The sequence below is a fragment of the Egretta garzetta genome, unplaced genomic scaffold (assembly GCF_000687185.1).
Source record: "Egretta garzetta isolate BGI_Z169 unplaced genomic scaffold, ASM68718v1 scaffold706, whole genome shotgun sequence".
In the NCBI taxonomy this organism is placed as follows: domain Eukaryota; kingdom Metazoa; phylum Chordata; class Aves; order Pelecaniformes; family Ardeidae; genus Egretta; species Egretta garzetta.
This window is the reverse complement of record NW_009260015.1, coordinates 671,076-691,550: the sequence shown is the minus strand read 5'-3', so window position 1 is coordinate 691,550 and position 20,475 is coordinate 671,076. Positions and strand designations below refer to the sequence as shown.

The window sequence follows — 20,475 nt, the reverse complement described above, 5'->3', positions numbered from 1 at the left end:
TGCAAATGCCCTGCGCGCATGATCCTCTTAAATCTTCCTGTTTATTTTATTTTCTCTTCTTAACAGGTAATGTTACTAATCACTTTTAGGATCATGGACTAATAAAAATATCACACAGAGCCAAGCCCTTCCCTCCATCCCAAGCTCTTAGGACCCCATGGGATATGCCTGCTTGCACTACGGGACGGACTGAAAACTTTTTGATCCTTTCACCCCATTTACAAAGCGAATCTGGAAGTTAAATGCTTAGAGAACTGGGAACACCACAGCCGCTCACAGGGACTGCGCTCTGAGTTCTTCAGCAGGCAGACCATAAAAATTTACATGGCTGACAAAGCCGAGAGTGAGTTTGCTGAGCCACCTAAAGCACCGTTAAATACCACCGTCTTTCGCCACTTAACACTCATATTCTGATTTTTTCAAATACCAATTTAGCTTTTTGTCAGTACAGTATGTTCTTTACTAGAGCTGGCCGTTTACAAGCAGCAGTAAGAGCGGAATGAAAAAGAGACTCCACCCAAATATTTTTTAACCAATTCTTCAGATAGAAGTGCCAAAATAATTGGATGGGAAAAGATTTGTCATTAAAAAAAGAAAAAAAAGTGCAAGAGTAACCGTTTTCGTGCGGCTTTCCCTCATCAACTATCTGTAGACCAACTCCTCTTTATATTTTTCCTAAACACAGTAAAAATGCAGCACGGCACAGAACTAAATGCCAGGCAGGCAGGCGAGACTGGCCGCACAGCAGGCCTGGAGCCACCTCGCTGCACATCATCTTCTGGACGCCTTGCAGTGAGTCCCTGGAGGCTTCTAGCAAATGAGGCTCTATAAAAACATAATTTAAGCCGTAAACTTCTTGGGGTAGGTGAAGTGATGTAATCTGAGCTTTCTTATGCAAAGAATTCAAACAGCGTTATAAGGCACACAGGTTCGCAAGGCCAGCTCTAGGGCTGGAGATCTGGGAATACCGTACAAAACCCAAGCTGCAAACAGACTTCCAGCCTCATAAATATCTGCTTTGCAATTACAAAGTGACAGCTGTGAAAACGTATCAAAATATTGGCTCCTTTTCCTTTTATATCATCTTGAAGGGAACACTGTGATAAATTTAATTCTGTTTAAAAGAGAAGAGCTCTGGACTCTGTTTTTCCTGAAGCTGGCAGTTGCTGGTTTTGACTCTCCAAAGCGTTTGCTTCACTCACGAATGCCTGGCAGAAGCAAACACGCACAACATTGATGCTTACTCTGCAACATGGCAAGAGTCTTACTTCTTAATGTCTGAAAATACGCAAAAACATCGCAATTTGTTGGCTAATAATTGCATTTTTAAAGTAATTCCTCATACGAGACACTAATCATGCTTTCACACCATGTTTCAGTCAAAATACAAATCTTAAAGGTAAAAACCAGCTCCAGTATCTTTATGCCAAGAGTCAGCTCTAAGGAGCTCATTTCCAAAGGAAGAAAAATTGTCTTAACACAGAAACTGAAATATAGTTGTTGTGAAGCAGTAGATGTATTGCACCTCTGTGAGTTCTAAGCTACAGGCAACATATGTAAGCTTAGGACTGCTAATTAATTGTCTTTTCTGTACTGAAGGAATCTTGGTATTTAAAAGCAATCATGAAATGTTTTAGATCTCTTCCTTGGGGAACTCTCTTTTGTGAGTTAATAACCACAACCTTTGAATAACCCAGGGAAATAACGCTTGAGGCTGGCTCCCCCAGAGTGCCCATAAAGAACATTTTGCACATGAAATACCGGAAACAAAGCAATAAGCAGGATAGTAAACACCCAAATCCTTGCCCTGCTGATGCCTGGCCAAGCTATCTGTTCTAGTATGGGAAGACCCTTCAGTAATGCAAACACACCTCACGTGTCTCCAGCGTGCTTGTAGTCAAGGGTAAAACAGCCCAAGGGAGCTCTCCTGCTTCAGCTAGACTTAGGTTTGACTGTGCTCAAGCCAGGCTTTGTGCAGGATGGGCCTGCGGCTGTGTCTTGACATACAACAACTAAATGCCTGCAGGATCAGAGCCTTGAACTTCAAATTCACAGTGAAGAACAGCAGTGTTTAACTAAATACACTTATTGGCTTCTGCAAGATGCCATGGTACTGAGAAGCCAACCAAAGCCAATGGATAAAAAAAACACAGAAAGGAGAAAATCAAGGTGGTCACACAAAATCAAATGCTGCCTTAAACACACACGATTCCCACTGAACCTTACGTGAGATGAGGACATGGCAGTGAGAGAGAACTTAATCTACTGCTGTTGGCTCTGTACAACTTCAAATAAATGACTCATGGCACCAATTATTAATAAATCGATATATACTTTATTATGCACAAGAGACTAAGATGACATGACACTGTGGTTATAAAAACTGTACAACTATGCATTTCCACAAGTCTCTGAAATACTGAAAGCAATATGAAACACAAATGGGGTGTTCAGACTGGCCACAGGTATTAGCAAGTTAATTTCTCCCATTCTTAGATTTAAAAAAAAAAAAAACCATCTGGCATTTGGATCTTAAAGAAATGTACTTATTTATTTGAATGTTGTGTTTGGAGCTGGTAGGAACATGGCAGCGAAGATCCAATAACGCTGTGAACATCCCCATGAATGATAAACAACAACAGGGCAGAACAGTCACCTCACACGAAGGGCTGTCAGCACAACCAACAGTACAGTCTTCTTGTGAAGCATGAGGTAGATATACATAACAGAAAGAACGGTACATATAGGAGAGAAATGGTTAGGAAAGGGCAGGAGGAAGGTTACAATCATCAACATCTACAGACGTTTTGCAAAATCCGTTTCTATGTGGAAAATGCTACAACAATAGCCTAACACGGAAAGATCTGACTGCTTGAAACATGGATACAGTCATGTCCGAAACCAAATGCTGTAAAAGGTTAGTGATTAGACGACGCATGACACGACGAGCAGTCTGCTTTGGAGTTTAAGTATGTTACTAATAGCTTTTACGGACAGAAGGTGTCCCTTTTTAAGCCCAATCCTCCCGTTCTTCCGTAAGAAGTTCCTTCGCAGTCGATTCCATCACACGAGACCAAGTTTGACCGCGGCGGGGACCAGCGGCTTCGTGGTTACGCGTTCAGGAGCTTGCCGCACCAGACACAGAAACTTGCAGGAGAGACGAATGGCTGCTATAGAAGTTGAGCTTATAGGTGTATCAGCACTCGGGAGCTGCAGGCAGCTTAACGCCTGCTGGAAAGTACTATACATCTTTGTGATAAAGCTCTGAACTGGGAATGCCCGGGTTTGGTTCTTTCTCCCTCTCTCAGCAGAAATGGCTGTTCCATCTGCTAAGTAATTACATGCAGTTTTGGTAACCTCCAATAGAGAATTAATTCAGATTGATTAAAATTTCTGAATTAAATAGCTGAGTACACCAAGTTCAGTTAATTAAACTGTTTTTCAAATACAAGTCAACAAATCGAATCTTTGTTCTTTATCTATTTTTGGTTTATCCAATGGTAAATATAAATCTGTAAATTATTTTAAAATTAGAGTAAATTTTTGATAAAAACCATCGATAATGCAGCATGTTTCTCTCAAAAATATACAATTATCTATTTTACAGAAAAGTTTTCAACCTGTTAATCCCAACAACCAAATCGAATACTTTCTATGGGAAACTACTTAATAAAATATCTGAGGAAGGAAAGGGTTAAAACGGGGAAAAGCATTTACAAAATATGTAAATTTCACAGTAATTGAAATTAAACATTTTGTATAGAGTAACTTACATTTATCTAAAACATTTAAATATATCTTTATACAGAAATTTAATGTAGTAAAATATAGCTATGATTGAACTTAAAGACTCTAGTCTTCTTTGAAGACATCTTTAAAGACTTTACACATAGAATATGCTTATACAATACATTCTGCTGAAGGTTAGGCAAAGCGCTTTCTTTTCAACCACACAGGTAGCACATTCATCCTCCCGACACCTCGTAACAGAGCCAACCCTGCAAACCCTTACGCATGGGGCTAACTACCCCTCCGTGACAATCCTGTCATGTCAGCAGGACGACACGTCGGCCTGGGAACAGAAAACACTTTTCGTGTGCGTAGCTATACGCCGACTACCTCCACGGACTCTGAGAACAGCCGTAACGTGTAGAGCTGAGCACGTCCTTGTACTAGCAAGGACGAGGCGTGTAGTTACTCACATGCATAAATGTTTGCAGGATTAGTAACAGATTTGATTTAAAGCGAGTAATAGTCCACCTGGCCCCGGGCACGTCGATCTATTGCGTATCTTGCACTTTGACCACCCTGGCATCCGCAAGGCACAAGTGTAGAATCGGCAAAAGAAATCCGCAGCTCAGGGTTCAGAGCAGACTAGCACTCTAGTGTAATGAATTCCCTTCTCCTCTAGGAGAACGCAGGTAACCCTCACTAAAATTAATGAAAGCTACTCATTTTCAGAGGAAAACAACACTTGTTTTTCCTCAGAGGAGAAGGATCAGTAGAACACATTACAATTACAAAGTGGCAACATAACAGTCAAACAATTACACGTTTAAAGTGTCTTTTTTTTTTTCATTTGGCATCGATTTGAAGGTCGAGATATGGCAATGACACCAAAAAAATACGATGACAATCAGTACCTTTCTGCCATTTCCATATTCTGACACTACTTTGGGTACAATCCAATTGCAATGTTCACGCGACGGGTTGACACAAACAACTGCACAACTATCCTAAGAGAACAGCTTCATTCTGATAGGCAGTATCCTGCACAAATAACAGGCTCTACCATACATTCTTTGTGCCCTCAAAACCATCTCTCATTTCAAAGGGAATTTGGGCTACCTAAAGGATTAGAACCAAATCACCTTTTTACTTCCTCTGTCTACCTATTATAAACTGAAGAAACAGTTGGTTTTTATTTTTTTTATATTATATATATATGCATTATATATTTTATGTACGGAATGAACACTGAGCTAGTTTCCCAATTGCTAAAGTGGTAAAAGGTAGGCTCTGTATACTCTAGGTATACATCCATTTGTCTTTACAGACATTGCCATTAAAGGTACACACACCCCTACGTTAGTGCACAAGAACATCATTTGTCTTAACTTTTGTGTGTGCCTGTATTTGGTATAATAAGGTTAAAAAAATCTCTTAGTAAAGAGCTTTGGCCCAGCGAACAAGAAAGGGAATGTTAGAGTGTGCTCTTCTCCAATTAGCAAATCAATGCATATTAAAACAAACATACCTGGAACAAACCTGAAGCTGCAAACACAACAGGAAAGCAAATGAGATGCTGTAGCCATAAGCTTAACAAAACAAAGGTTACTCAAAAGTGGCTAAACATAGCTGAAGTAATAAAATGTTATTAACCAAAGAGATCTGACCTTGAGGCTTTCTTGCTTAGACAAATAGAAATCCTTTGACCTAAGATCATCTTTGTTCTGCTCATCTTCTTGAATTCCCTTGATGAATACCTTGTGTCGATGAGAAGGTTCAGGGAAAGAAAAAAGTCATACAGACAAAGCAGCATTTCTCCAAACTGGCATAGATTTCACATTGAGGGCCCACGGACCCCTGAACAGGTTGCAGTACTGTAAAATTAGTAGCTTTGTCACATGTAGCACAACATGCTATAGAAGATCCAACAGGCTGTGTTTACCCATGCATTGTGTGCACACCTACACACTCACACACACAGTGGCTTCCCCAAAAGAAAATTAGTTTGTTGTTTGGTTTCGTATTCCTCCCCCTACCCCCGTAGAAAAATCCCTCCTCTTTTCTTTTTCAAAAGCAACCAAACCAGTCCTTTTAACTTTACAAAAGAGCTCGTGTCCACACACAGTCCTTGGAACCTCTGCACTCCTGGGCTGCTCCTCAGCTGCGTCCCCCGGCGTTAGGTCGCACTGCTGCTGGAGCAGGGGGTGCTCTGCGTGCTGCCAATGCTGTGCGCTGCACTGCTGTTCTCGGAGGCTGGCGGGGACGTGGGCACCTGCTGCCTTCCCGCTGTTTCCCCTGCGGGAAAGGGGAGAGAAAAAGGGAGGGGTTGGGAGAAGGGAAATTGAAAATGTTAGTTGTCACAGAAAGCAATAATCCGCTCCTTCCCAGTCGTCCTCTACTGGTGGTCTCCGTTCCCATGCAATGAGTATTTTGGGTGGCAGGCTGCAAACAGAGGGCTGTTGAAAATATTACTCCACTTTGGCACCTGAGCATTGCTATGCACGTGGGGAAAAGAACGCTGCTGTTTTCCTAGGCATTTTAAAAGCAGCCAACGGAAACTGCCAAGACAGACACTGTCCATCTTCTGTTGTAGCTGCCACTCACGTGGGCCCCGTTACACGACTCAGACCGCTCTGCAGCTTTGCTGTTTCATGGAAAAAGGCAAATAAAATGCAGGCTTTAGTTTAAATGCAGTTTATAGAGTAGCATATTCACTAAAAGCGGAGCTGAAGACAATGTTCTTCAGTCAGCTGGATACCACATATCCTGAGACGAGGCCAGGTTTCTTCATGTAGAAAAACAACAGGCTACCCTGCAAGCCTGACTCGATTTACTCCCAATATAAGATGCAGGAAGTTCCCCTATAGCTCCCACAGTATGCATAGCACTTATAACTCGTAGCGAGAACAAGACTCACCGTTTCTTGTTAATTGTTTATTGATGATAAATTAAAAGCCTTTTGTGATTTGGATTGCCAAATCATGCACTCGGGAGTTAAAGCCAGATTTATGGCTCCTGATAAAACCTAGATTTTTGTCTGCTCTCCTCACACCCCTTCTGCACCTGTGACTGGGATCCTATGGGAAAAAATCCAACTCTCAACTAGCATGGAAGTAAAAATGGCGTCATTATGTGAATGCCCAAAAGATCATAGCGAGACCGTGCAGGAAACCATAACCGTGGCATTTTTTAAGTTACAGCACTCAAATCCGCAGCCTTAGTAATATTACTAAATAGTCTTTTCAAAACAGATGGCAAGACTAAGTTTATATAACGTGCACTGTAGCTGCCCTCTCCCTCGAGCTCATCTCTGCGGATGGGAACCTGCGATCGCAGCACGGTAACAGGGACAGGCTGCTGCTGCTTGAGCTGTCGAGCAGCCGTGGCAGCCGGCACCAGCACGCCTGCTCTCCCAGCAAAGGAGCAAGATGGACATATTTTGCTGGATCATGGGCAGGAACAACTGGGGGAAAAAAAAAAAGTATCAAAAAATAAAATCAAAGGCTGGTACATCTGCCTCATTAGCTTATAGGCACACAGAGGACCTGCTCACGTTGCTCTAGGTGGTGCAAAACCTGACACCATGGGCCAGGTCTGCTGGGGTCAATTTTTCTTCCCTGCTCAGGATGTGGTAGAGCTCCCTTTCCCCGGCGCTTGCTTCAGTGACAGGTTGAAGGCCGGAGGCACAGCCTGCATCCAGAGGGTTACAGAGCTGGGACGAGCCAGCTTCCTCCCACAGGATCTGCTCTGGCACATCCCCATGCCCCGTGTGCTGCTGCCCAGCTGCCAGAGCCCCGAGCTCCTCGGGAATGCGGCCGCGGAGGAAGCGTGCCTTTAACGCTTTGCGTCTCGGGCCAGAAAACGTCCTTCTGCAGGCTGCTCAGTATTCGGAGGTCTGCTACAAACAAGGGATGGCTGAGGGTTTCTCACAGCAGAGGTTGCAAGTGCTCTTTGTAATGGGAACCAGCGGGTTCGCTGCTAGCTCGCGCCGCAGCTGTAAGCGCACGTGAGGCCCCACAACGCAGGGCTCTTGCCTTACACCCCACTGGTTTAGGAATGGGGAGGAAAGAAGGGACGGGGTAGGACAGAACAGAAAACCAACACACTAAACCACTAAACCACATCGCCCAGGGGGCCAATGAAAGGTTTAAAAGGGGGGTCAGGATCGTGCTCTTGAATTCAGCGCCAAGTCCAGCATTTACTTTCCCGAGCAGATTTAGATTCTGTTCTTCCCAGTGTAAGAAATAACTACGCAGCTCGACCAGAAGGGGCGGATTTCTGCTTGCATGCAGCAGGTCAGAATCTACCCCCAGTCATCGTGCAAATAAACCCGAGTTTCAGCTCTAACTTGCATCAGAAACAACTTTGCAACCCACCAGAATAAACTGTATCAAATCAATGTCTGTGTCATCGTGCTGTAAAAGCTTTCCTAAGCCTTGTTTGGATGTTTTCCCCAGGAACAGCGACCGCTCCGCTCCCCCGGCGGGGCCCCCGGCCCCCGCGCCCTCCCGCCGGCTCTCCCTGCAGCTCCGCTGTCACCCATTTTACAAACCACATGATCGCACGCAGCTTTGCGTCAGCCTCGGCATGTCAATACCATCTGTATGCATTTCACCATAAATTCATTTATAAGCGAAATGCATGGTGGTTTTCTCTATGGCAAAGCGACAAACGCGGTGCTGGAGTCCCCGGGCGAGCCCAACAGCTCGCTCTGCTCCTCCCAGCTCCTCTGGAAAGCGTCTTAGGAGGCACCTTCCCTCCGGTTTGGGATGGGAGCCCTCTTCCCTCCGCTGTAATTCAATTGCCTCTGCAGCACCTCATTTCTAGAGCACGATCAGCAGCTCTGATACACCACGATCGCTTGTTGAACAGTAACAAATTCTCAATGTCCTCGAGGAAAAAAAAAAAAAAAGATCCAAATCACAGTGATGTTATGAACACATTTGGACTGGCTGATTTTTCCTACGTTTTATTTCCTCAACGCCTAGCTAATCTGTAGTGAAGTATTTTTAAAGAATATTCATGAAAAGGATGTAAAGAAATGTAAATTATCACTGAAGAGGCATTCCCCATCTGTCTTGTTCATGTAAACAGCTTCACGTATCTCACGTTACTGAACCAGAACTGCTCGCAGTGGACACGTCTCATCTATTGACAGTAAACAAGCTTTTACCCATCTGAATGCGACAACATGCACTTTATTATTCACACTTAGGAAAGCTGCCAGTTGTACTCCCTGTCCAGGAAGTCTGAATGTTTGCTTTTCTATCTCTATTTGCCAAATATAATTGGTTGCTATGTCAGTTTATTTTAAATCAGATCCCATAAAAAAGGGCGAAGTGGGGGAGGAGGGCCGCTTTTAACTTCTCAGATTTTGGAACGTTTTATCCTGTTAACTTGCAGCGCTGCCTGGAGAAGAAGGAAAGGGCGCTTTCGAAGAGAATGAAGCAACTGCCATTCTCCGGAGCACAGCATTCACTTCGCTTGGGTTAGCAGCCTCATTAACTAACCAGACTTGGGCATGTCCCTCCCAAAACACAGTCAATTACCCCACTAAGGCAGATATTACACAGTTAAATTTTGAAGGGTTTCTGCATCTGCGTACACCACAAGATTTCTGCTTCTTTCCAAGACTCCCAGGAAAATGGGGTTAGTTGTGGCAAATCTCTGCTACTTTCCCTTTGTTCTTGGGTCCTCTCTGGGCAGAACCACCACCACCGTGGAAAGCTTTCAGCCACCTTTCTTGTCCTTTAACTGACCAGAGAAAGGATCAAAAGCGTGGAGTCCTTTTGCAGAAAAGTTGGCTAAAATTCCTCCTCCATTGCCGTATCTTAGCTTTCCCTCCACCCCTTCTTCTACTACCTGTGTATCTTAGGACATCTGTACTCCATGTTGAATTGTTTCAGAGAATCTGGAGTATTTTAAACCACAATTTTGATGCTTTGGCAGAAATCCTTGATTTTTTTCCATTACTGAAATCAGCAACATCCCTATGTGAAAAAAACCCCAACACAACAATCCTCGTTCCATATTTGAAGATGAAATTCCACTTATTTTGTAGTTCTTTTCTGCTACCAATTGTTTGCGGTTTTAATGTTAACCCCTATCAAGATGCACAAAAGAGCTCATTTGTGTAAAGTTTTCTCCATGCTAGAATGAGTCTGCCAGTAGAGACGTACTGATAAATTTATATCGGCAAACCTTCTTACTACTGCCAAAGAGGCGGCCTCTTGCTGTATTGCATATAGCACTACAGCAATGAACCCACCTTACTTCACACATCCCAAGCTGCCATTCTTCACCAGCAGTAGCTTTTGTCCATGCTCCCAAAACACGGTTTTAGAATGAACTCTCATTTTCCAGCCTTTGGTCTAAATCGGGCAGTAGAAACCCAGTGCTACTCGCAGCAAAAGATGAGCTTTCAGAACACGATTCAGCAAGGCATGAATACTCTAATGGCAAAAACCAGCCACTTGGTAGATGAAATTTAGATTATCTTTTTTCTCCCCCCTCCTTATTTTAATATAAGTCTGCAGCCAGCAATAAAATGTTTCCACTGCAGCTGGATTATCTTGTCTGCCACAGCAGTCATCCTCTATGAGGCTGTCCTTGCCAGAGCACTCTGCTGCCAATTGTGCTCTGCAGATACACGATACTAAGTACAGAACAGTTACGTGCACAGGAACATAGGTTCACTTTCCCGATCCTTTGAAAATCTAAACCAGATAACTTCCTAGATATTTTTTATCATTTCTGTGGATTCTCTGATCTGATGATGAGTTACAACGCCCTCTTCCTTTCTTTCCTTCTCATTTATTATATTACTTTTTGTCTGGCCTTTTTCTCCACTTATTTTCATCTCTCAAACACAGAGCCAGAGCAGCTGCCCTCTCCACTACTTGTACGTGGTCACTATGACTGATGCACTTCGTTAATGTAATTCTTTTAATGGGATTGGTCCTGGTCCAACTCCTATTGCTGCTGAAGGATTTATCATGTTGGCTTCCCAGTGTTCTTTTCTTACCGACGCACACATGCAGATGGTTCTGTACATGAACAGAGATTGAACTTCTGCAAACGCAGGACCAACGATATTAATTTAACAATGATCTGAATTTTTTGTTAATAAAGGCTACCTATGTGGAAACTACCTTCTTAACTTACACATTTACTCGTTGAAATTGCACTTACTTTTCTCCCACGATGTTTCAGTAGTATACAAGTCAGAATTGTACTGTTTACACACAATATCACAACCTTTAAATTTTCCACATTTGCCTCAATTCCAAACAAGCTTCATACACAGCTGATGCGCTGGCAAGTAATAAGCTGGTTATACAAAGCTGTTGTACTACCAACTGGAAAAAACCCCACAGGTTGTTTTTGGTGGTTTTTTTTTTTTTTCCAAATTAACATAAGCTCCTGGGTCATAATATTTACAGAAGCTCTGGCCCGATGGGGCTGGATTCTCGCTCCTAAATAGCTTCCATGAGGTTTTAGATGCCGAAAAACACCCTGCAGTGGGCTATGGGGGAATTCCAATGCTCCAGAGCTGCACAGGTTTGGAGTCATTGACCTCACATTCTTCCCACCTCCCAGAGATCTTGCAGGGTCTTGCAAGGTAAAAGTGGAAGTAGCTGGGAGTCCCGCATGCTGCAGGGATCCTGAGATACCCCACAATCTGCAGGCAGCCCAGGTCAGATGCTGCAAATCAAGGTCCCATCGATGTCCAGTCTTTGTCTGTACCACCTTGCAGGCTCCCAAAACTCCCTCTTCTTCCCATACAGTATTGTATTTCTGTTAATGTAGTTTAGTATGGGAAAAAAAAAATAGGCTGGGGAGATACTGAAAAATTATCTGTGCAGAAAAGCTGCACCAATTCAGGCACATTCCTGGTTATTTGGTTGGACACGATTAAGTGAGATTACACACGACTTCTACCAATCTAATGTACCAGTTGAAGAATGGAGGAATAAATAATCGGGGCAAAAATTCTATATAATCAAGGCCCAAGAAACATTTTCAAGTCTAGTTATATTCAGAATATGTCTATGTAAATAAAGCATTCTCTTAGCCATTTGGCCCACTCCTTGTGCAGATCACATCACATTCCCAGTCACATCAGCCTAATTTAGTAACTGCAAAACATTTTTTACAAAAGGAGTATGGGAATCAAAAGGGATCCATTAACCGAAACATTAACTAAATTTGAAATACAGAGATGCTACAACACAACGCTCGAGTCAGGAATACTCAGTTTTACTCATGTCCCAGGTGAGTTTTCAAGATTCGTGTTTAAAATTATTTTAGCAAATTTCAAATCATGTTCATAATGTGTAACAGCTCCCTTTAGGGAAGGGCGGGTATCAATCTGCTGATACGCGCCAACAGGCTCATGGGAGGAGCTGCTGGAAAACACCCCAGTAAGAACAGAGAGCAAGGAAAAAAGTCCAGGATAGGCATTGCTGGCCCCCTCCTCCCCTTTCCTCCCACCTTGCAAGAGTTCAGACCACGCCGCGTTTCCTGCGGCACGATCTGCACTGAGGTCTGCCAGAGCCCCCAGACTTACCTGTGTGAGAGTAGATAAACCAGAGCGCTCCTGTTAGCAGGGCTCCGATCACAAATGCCGCAAAGGCGATGCCCACCACAGTCAGCGTGTCCAGACCGTAGTACACAGCTACAAAGGCAAACGCACATAATCAGGGTTTTTTATTTTCACTGGCAAATACTGTTTTACCAAAACCAAAAAAAAACCACCACCAAAAAAAAAAACCACCCTTACGTTTTTATGGAAAAGTTTTTTTTAAAATATTTTAGCTGGCAAATACTGTTTTACCAAAACCAAAAAAAACCCCACCAAAAAAACCCCCACACCCTTACGTTTTTATGGAAAAGTTTTGTTAAAAAAAATTTAATTAATTAAGCACCATTTTAAGGAACAGACTAGCAGATTTGCATCAAGGAAATAAAAGTGATGCTTTCAGAGACTGGCTTCAGTCCAACCAACTGTTCCACATCACAAAGCAAAACCCCAGCTCAGCACATCCAAATCTGGAAAATGTTACAAAAAACCAAGCATTTTCGGTTGGCTGTTAATAACTTGCTTTCAATTAAACACCCATTTGTCTTAAGAATCTGTTTTAAAGAGGCTGAGATTTTTTGGCAAAAGAGGCTTTTCATTTTAATGCCCTAACTTTCAAGCAAACTTTCCCCTACATCTCCTGCAAGTTCAGTCTGAGATCTAGGTGGAGAACGGAACTGCTGTTAAGAAGGAAGAGATGCCAGCAAAAAGTCAGCGAAAACATAAATAGAAACAATTGTTTTTCACATTTGGCAATGCTTTCAATAACTGAAATTAATTCCAGAACACAAAAATAGAACCACACACACACACGCAAATCACTTTCCAGGGGAGAGGCCCTTCTGCAGGATGGTTTCAAGGGTAACATGTATTGCCCCCCAGTGCTACCCATCCAAACAGAGAAACTCCTGGCTTCTGTGGTTTTCTCTTTGGTGATTAGAAGTACTTCAAAAAAATAATCACCACTCTTTTAGCAGTCATTGGGGGAAATTTCTTCTTACAAAATTGATTTCTAGTTTCAGTATTTTGAATGTCTCCCAGTGCACAAAATGGCTTAGGCCAGTGAATAACATTTTACTGAGTAAGCTGGCCAGGAAACGAGCTGACTGGAGCTTCTCAGTAGTATCCGTCAGTGAAATTTCAGTTCTCAAAACACAACCAACACCCTCCCTTTACACTTTCCTGCATCTAGCAAATGTCCCTACGGACATCCCCCAGCCCAACAGCTCCCGAGATCCTCAGGGCCGTTCCCTTTTTCCCCTTTTGACAAATGTCTTCTCCAGCAGTTCCTGCAGGCAAGGGCTTTCAGGACCTATTTCTGGGTGCCTGTGACCAAGTTTACATATTCAACACCTGACAGTGGCTTAGAAGGTTTTCTTCTATGACACTATTTCCAATTCCTTTGGCCATATCTGGTCATTTTAAATGCAAACAGAAAAGACTCTCCTAAACTCAACTGTTTTTTCCACAAGGCACCAGCCAGTGTCCTCTCCTCTTAGGAGAAAACTTAGTGGAGAAGAGAAAGTCACATGGAGGCTGAAGTGGCAAAGTAATTTCTCATTCCCCTTGCTATTTTGGGCAAATTTAGTCCCAAAGACAGAAGCAGAGGAAAAAACCTCCTTTGCACTTCCTCGTCTAATCTTCCCTTTTCTCCATTCATTCTTGGTTTTGGCTACAAATCATCTTCACCTTCCTGTTTATTATTGTTTTCTAGTGCTGCTTCTCTCCTTTTCCTCCCTTCCTGGGCCAGTAATTGACCCTGGTTAATTCACTACGCCGAGACAACAGAAAAAACAAAGAAATCAATCCGTATCAAGTCAGTTGATCTCATCTGCAGCGTGACCTTGAAGTGCTGGCGCCAGAGTAACTGGGGACATGGTCAGCTGCAGGGCAGTAAGGCTTGGAGCAGGACACGGGAGCTCTGTGCGATGGCATTGCTACTGAAACCCTGGGACCGGGAAGCAGCGGACTCTGCACAGAAGGGGGAAATAACACACACACACACACACACCCCCCCCAGCAAATCAACTTGCTAAGGCTGAGACTCTTAGTGGTGGTGTTTTCCCCAATTTGATTTTTTACACAAAAGGTCGCAGCCCTTCTCTCCAAGCGCTGATGGGAATCTCTCAGTCAGCAATACAGTCAGAATTCCGTTCTGTCCCAGAATTTAACACACACATACTCGGAAAGCTTGACGATAATTTCCTTCATTGATCTAAAACTTAACAGACAAAAGTTTAAGGCTTAAAAGAGATTGGTTTAGGAGTTACTTACGTGGCTGTCTCACATTTGGCTTCGGAAGGGAAGGATCTAATTAAAAAAACCCACAAAACCACAAAACGTTAATCAGAGCGCCACATACAGCCTACAAACTATGCAAGCAACCTTCAGGATCTGATCTGAAAGACATTAATTGTAATTTTTACAAACCAGGAACTTCAGGAAAAACAGCCTGAATTCAATAATCTTGCTCAGCTCAGAAGAATTCTATTCGTATATTGATCATTCCTCAGGGGAACATATCTGCAGTATAGCTCATGCATCATATATTCTGCTGGCAAGTACACTGCAAGCTTTCCCACCCAGATGTCATCGGGTCTGACCAGCAGTAACACTGGTTATCCCTATGTGGAGCTCTGAAAGAGCACAGCTGGCAAAGCCTTGTTTCAGGTGATTATAATCATCTGACTACTCACTAATCACAAACATAAGATACCAGCACACTAAAGAAAAAAAAAAAAATTAAAACCAAACACTGGCTTTCACCTCTAAAGAAAAGTCGTGTTACAGCACGATACACACTGCTCGGTCCAAATTGCATGAATATGTGTGGATTCACAGACTTTCCTGAGCCCTACTTGGTATTCTGTCTTGGAAGTTGGGTGTGGTTTTTATTTTGTTTTGTTTTTTAATTATAGACAGGTAATAAAAGATCATAGCAATTATATCAAAGCTATTATTCTTGGCAAGAATATCAAATATCATTATCAGCATGTAGCAGAAAGGGACAAGTAAACATATGTTTAAAAAATGAAGAGTTTTCCCATCTTTTGCTTAACCGGCTTCTCTTATCTTTCTCCAAGAATGCCACCTCTAGCAGAAGAGCCAGAGATTCTGGCTTCAGACCCGAGGACCTGTTTGGTTAGCTGCAGTTTGCGTCTGAATTGCCCAGGAGCCTAGGGATCTCTTTTAAATTCTGGCATATCTGACTGTGTTCAGTGCAACAGCTGTAAAAGGATTTGATAAGACAGTGTCCCCATACTTGGTTTTGTATCTTTAGCAACTGGAAGAAAAAAAGAAAGTTTAACTGCTGTGCAAACAGCTCAAAAATACTGAAAATAAATTTATTTATTTAAGTATTCTTAAAGCAAGACTATGCTTCTAACTTCTAAAACCCAAATGGCAGCACTAAACTGCCAGCAATATCCTGCAAGATCATTAGGTTCTAAGTCACATGTGCCTACGATATTCAAAAAAGCATTTTATTCTTAAATTGCATGACTGTCACTTGATCTAGTGACATAGTTTAGTGGTAGGATGGCAGTGCTAGGTTAACGGTTGGACTCGATGATCTTAAAGGTCTTTTCCAACCTAAACGATTCTACGAGCATCTCTTCCAGACCACCCTCAGCAGGACGGCAGGAAACTGGGTGAGAACATAGCGGAGGGGAACGTGTGTGTGCATGCACAAATAAGCTGGGAAGTCATCAAGCGCACCTAACAGCAAAAGCATAACTGAACGCAAGATTTGTGAGGGGGGCTAGACTGAAACCAAGGAGCATTGAACAGTGCAAACATGGGTAAGGGCACTGCCAGTTTGTCCAAACACTCCACCAGCATGCCCCAAGTGCCAAGGGAGCCTTCTGAGCTGAGGGGAGAATGGATTTTCCATGCTCATTCTGTCACTGGCCTCTCTACGGAGAAAATAAAGTCTGCTAATTAACGATAGGCTGTGTAGCCCATTATCAGTTCTCCCCAGTGATCCAGTTCTTACATCTATTTTAACGTGGGTTGCTCAGAGCAACACAGAAGCAGTGGGAATCCTTGAGGTCCAGGAAAAGCATCTAATTTAAAAACATCAGCAGCCAGCCTTTAGAAATGATGATGATTTTCTATACCTTTGTAGGATAGAGGCACTTGTTAGCAGCTCACTTGACCTCCTGTCTGACCTGTCTCCTTTTGCTGTAGAAATAATAATCTAAAGTTTCCACACTTAGCAAAAATCCGAACAGTGACATTGGTAGATTATTTCAACAGAAGAACACACGTTTCCTAGCATTTAAATGACTATCCATATGCTTTTCACTGAAGTGAGGGGGAGCGTGTGTGTGAAATGCTGGCACGCAAAGGAAAAGAACGTGACAAGAAGTGAAGTTTTGGACACTTCCATTGGGATTTACTACAATAATGTAAGCAACGGAGCTGTAGATAACTAACAAATTTAGGAGGGGAGGAAGAGTTATTCTCATTTATATTTACAGTTGTGATTTCTATTACAGCCAGTGGCAGTCATAAGCTTATGTCTGAAGAAAAAAAGACACCACCTTTGCAATGGCCACTTTGTCCTGATTTGTGAAACACCAAGTGCGTGACTTCTACATTTGCCTTGGAGAGCAGACCCAATGGCAGTAACTCACATAATATGGTTTACAGCAATGAAAGCTGGCCTGTCCACGTGAAAGCAAATGAAGAACACCACCTCTGAGATGTAAATTCTCCTGCTCAGTAATGCGGTAAGATTTCTTCTCCCAATCTTTGGTTCACGTATTGGCCAACAAGGGCATTTGGCTTTTAAAAAGGGGTTGCTTGATTCGCTGCAGAACAACGGCATACCAACAAAGCTACGTTGTGAATGTGCCACTTTGTATTATGTCTGAAAGCTGTGATATGCTGGGGAGATTTCCACCAAACATCCCACAATTAGACTAAATCACCCACAATGCAACTAAATACTCTATCACACGGTTGTCTTGTAACTAATCTTTATAAATTTAGCTTGTCTTTGCACACTAAGACCTTGTGCCTCTGACAAAGACAACATTCTGAGCAGAGTCTGAGATGGGAGCTGCGCACAAAGCTCCACACATCAGAAGGGCAAGAGAGCTCAGAGTACGAGTCTGTTTATTGAAAGCCGAACTTCAGTTGCAGGATTTACTCATCTCCAATAGAACAAGTACTGAAAAAAAAATGAAAGCTTTGCAAAAAGAAAAAAGCGCAGAATCAGGCCCAAAGCACAGTTTTTAGTTGTACAACATCAACAGATCAAATACTTGCCTTTAGTTCATAGTGGATTTGATTTGTATTAACAAATCTGTAAAAAAACCAAAACATGTGCTGGCTTGCAGAGTTAAACACAAACAGTTGTTGCGTATGTCCCCTAGCAATGCTGTATGGGATGTATAATACTTTAAATTGTTTGAAGACTAAAAAGCATGCACTGTACAACGGAGGTTAAACGACTTCTGATCCCCATCCTTTGACACTCCCCCAAAAGCGTTCCAGAAGTCAAACAGCCTTTGGACACAACTGGAAGACTTTGATGTGCACATGAAGCCATTGAAGCTTCTGATTAAACTGCCATGCTAATACAAAAAGAAAAGATAACACACATATTTTCTTCTACGAATGCATTAGAACATGACTGATGCTGCTGCCAGAAGGATTCACTAAGAAAAACTTTCAAATTAAATGAAAGTGTGGAAACAGTTCTTATTTCCCATCACTCACAGGGCATATTCTTAAGCTAGACTATATTCTCATGATGCCGTTTGGCATTGTCTTATAATGTTTTTCACCCTTTCCAACTCCTTCAACCAGTTACCATCCACACTGGTAGGTTTTTCCGTAAAGATTACCTAATCAAAGAAGCCTCACCAAAATGGAGCTAAAATACCTTTGTGCGTCTCATCTTTAGGTCTGAACAGTTTAGCAGTCCAATGAGCCTCTCTCTGGTGGCCACCATTTTGCTTTACAGACTTATGAGGCTTTAGCATCCTCAATACTTTGTAATTCCACCGTTGTTGTTCCTAAATATATATTTGCAAGCAGAATAAAGAAATGATCCAGCAGGGAGCAGAGCACTGCTTTTGATCTCTGGGCAACAAGAAGTTGCTGGAAGCACTACTGCTATATTCATACTTAAGAAACACACATTGTTGTGTAGTACGGTATTCCTTTCTCAATGCCTGGCAAAACCACGTGTCCAGAGATCAATAAAGACAGTTAAAAAACCAGCAATGAACTGCCACGCTGATTGCTGCCAGGGAAATGTCTAAACAAATAATATCTTACAGACACGGTATCACCACAAGATTATACAACCATAGAATCGTTTAGGTTGGAAATGCCACATACTTGGAGTACTCCCTCATTTCAAGCGGCTGTATATTACTCAACATAGTTATATATAACCTTATCAAACAGTTCAAGCTCATTTTCCTACCTTCTGGTTTTCCTTCATGTGTTACAACAAGGGGCTTGGTGAAGGTTTTCTTGTTGTGCATCATGGCCAAGATCATATCCACATTGAGAGAGGTGCAAGCTTCATCAGGAGGAATGCACTGTGGGTGTGTAAGGACAGACAGTCACCCATCTGCCGGGACAGCTGTTCCAGCTGCACAGTGGCCTCATTGTCAGTTTTATCCTATATTATTTACCAAAAAAAGATAAGAACCTCCAAACAACTCCCATGTAATATACTGGCAAAGGTAATTCTTAGCTGTGCTTCAGGACACAAGCTTTGCCTCCATTAGGGATCCTCCAACCTTTATGAAAAGTGTTAATATTGAACTTAAATGCTAGTAATTATTTTTAGTATAAATGTTTTCTAAAGATCTGGTAGCCAAAACTGTAGCCACCAACACACGAGTTGATCAACAATGACAAATTATCTTTAAAAAACATATTTCAAGGGGGCTGTGCATAAACCCCAAAGTAAAAATAAATTCAAAATCCTTAGACCACATTCTTTAACAACTGATTTACAGCCATTTCCATTAATTATAAAGCAAAATTTGGCAAATCTCTTTTGAGGCAATCAGATTGCAACATTACCTGGTATTATGCATGTCTTTGGAAAGCTAACATTGTTTATGCTTTGGATATGGAAGTGATACAGACAGCAAAGATAAACCTGAATCGCTTGCACAATAAAAAGCAATTTCTATTTATCCTGCATAACCACCTAATGAAATTTAAACAGAAACTGTAAATATGCAGTCAAAACGCATAGCATCACTCTTCTCTATTAAAATCTTGAGCCTAGAGATGTTCATTACATCAATTACATCGGAAATTTTATTCACTTGATGTTTATTCACTTCAAAGTTAAGCTAAAAAAAGAAGAAAAAAAAAAGATCTTATTTTCACCTAAATCAGAAGTTTAGACTTTAATAAATTACTGACCTTTGGCAGTCCTTGAGTATCTTTGTCTTTATTTGTACACAAAGTCAACTCACAGTGAAGAAAGAGCAGTGAGATGTTGAACATTGGTTTAAACACAAAGCTAAATCTTTTTTTGTCCTTCTGTGCATGTGGCATTGGAAAGTTCACCTCAATGCTGTAGAATTTAACAGATTCATCTTTAGGACAAATGTTTTCTATAATGGTGTAGTCAGACATTCTATCTGGATTTGAAAACGGAGAAACAAAGCATGTTTGAATGGCAAAGCCCAAGGATCTGTCAGCTTTAGTCACAGACACCTGCAAGAAGAAGAAAGAGATAGCAAGATCTCAGAAATGACATTTTTAGTTCACATTTCATTAACATTTTCAAAAATTTTTTAAGCAGTTTTCCAGTGCTGCTTCCATCTGAACTATTCTGAAGGCTAAAGGTAGACCGTCAAACTGAGAGACAGAAAACCTGTGGTTTCAGAACCAGCAGCTCTTTAATAGCATAACTGTGCATAAATACAGCAACCCCTTATCTTTCCAAAAGCAAATGAAAAAAACAGTCCAGATCAGACGTGTAGTTAATGACTGCGACTGCCACCTGAGCTGGTGCTGCTTCCCTTGGACACACAGAGTGAAATACAGCTCTATGGAAGTCAATTACTAATTCCATGTCTCTGTATCTGTTTGAAACTTTAAAAAAAATAAAAATAAAAGCAACAGACAGAACAGAGAACCCACCCCCAGCCAGGAGAGGAATGCAGAGGCAGAGAGGG

The 20,475-nt window shown here is 42.0% G+C and overlaps 1 protein-coding gene across 1 annotated transcript in view; it reads right to left on the bottom strand.

Annotated features, from left to right (window-relative positions):
* Positions 1–5,905: 5,905 nt before the first annotated feature.
* The window catches only part of TGFBR3 (transforming growth factor beta receptor 3), a 111,179-nt gene continuing 96,609 nt past the window's right edge, over positions 5,906–20,475 (bottom strand). Inside the window, exons 12-16 of the mRNA XM_009640620.2 lie at positions 19,715–20,011; positions 18,753–18,870; positions 14,585–14,620; positions 12,299–12,406; positions 5,906–6,024 (exon numbers count right to left, since the gene is read on the bottom strand). Of these exons, the coding sequence (XP_009638915.2) occupies positions 5,906–6,024; positions 12,299–12,406; positions 14,585–14,620; positions 18,753–18,870; positions 19,715–20,011 (678 nt within the window). The remainder of the gene's footprint in view (positions 6,025–12,298; positions 12,407–14,584; positions 14,621–18,752; positions 18,871–19,714; positions 20,012–20,475) is intronic.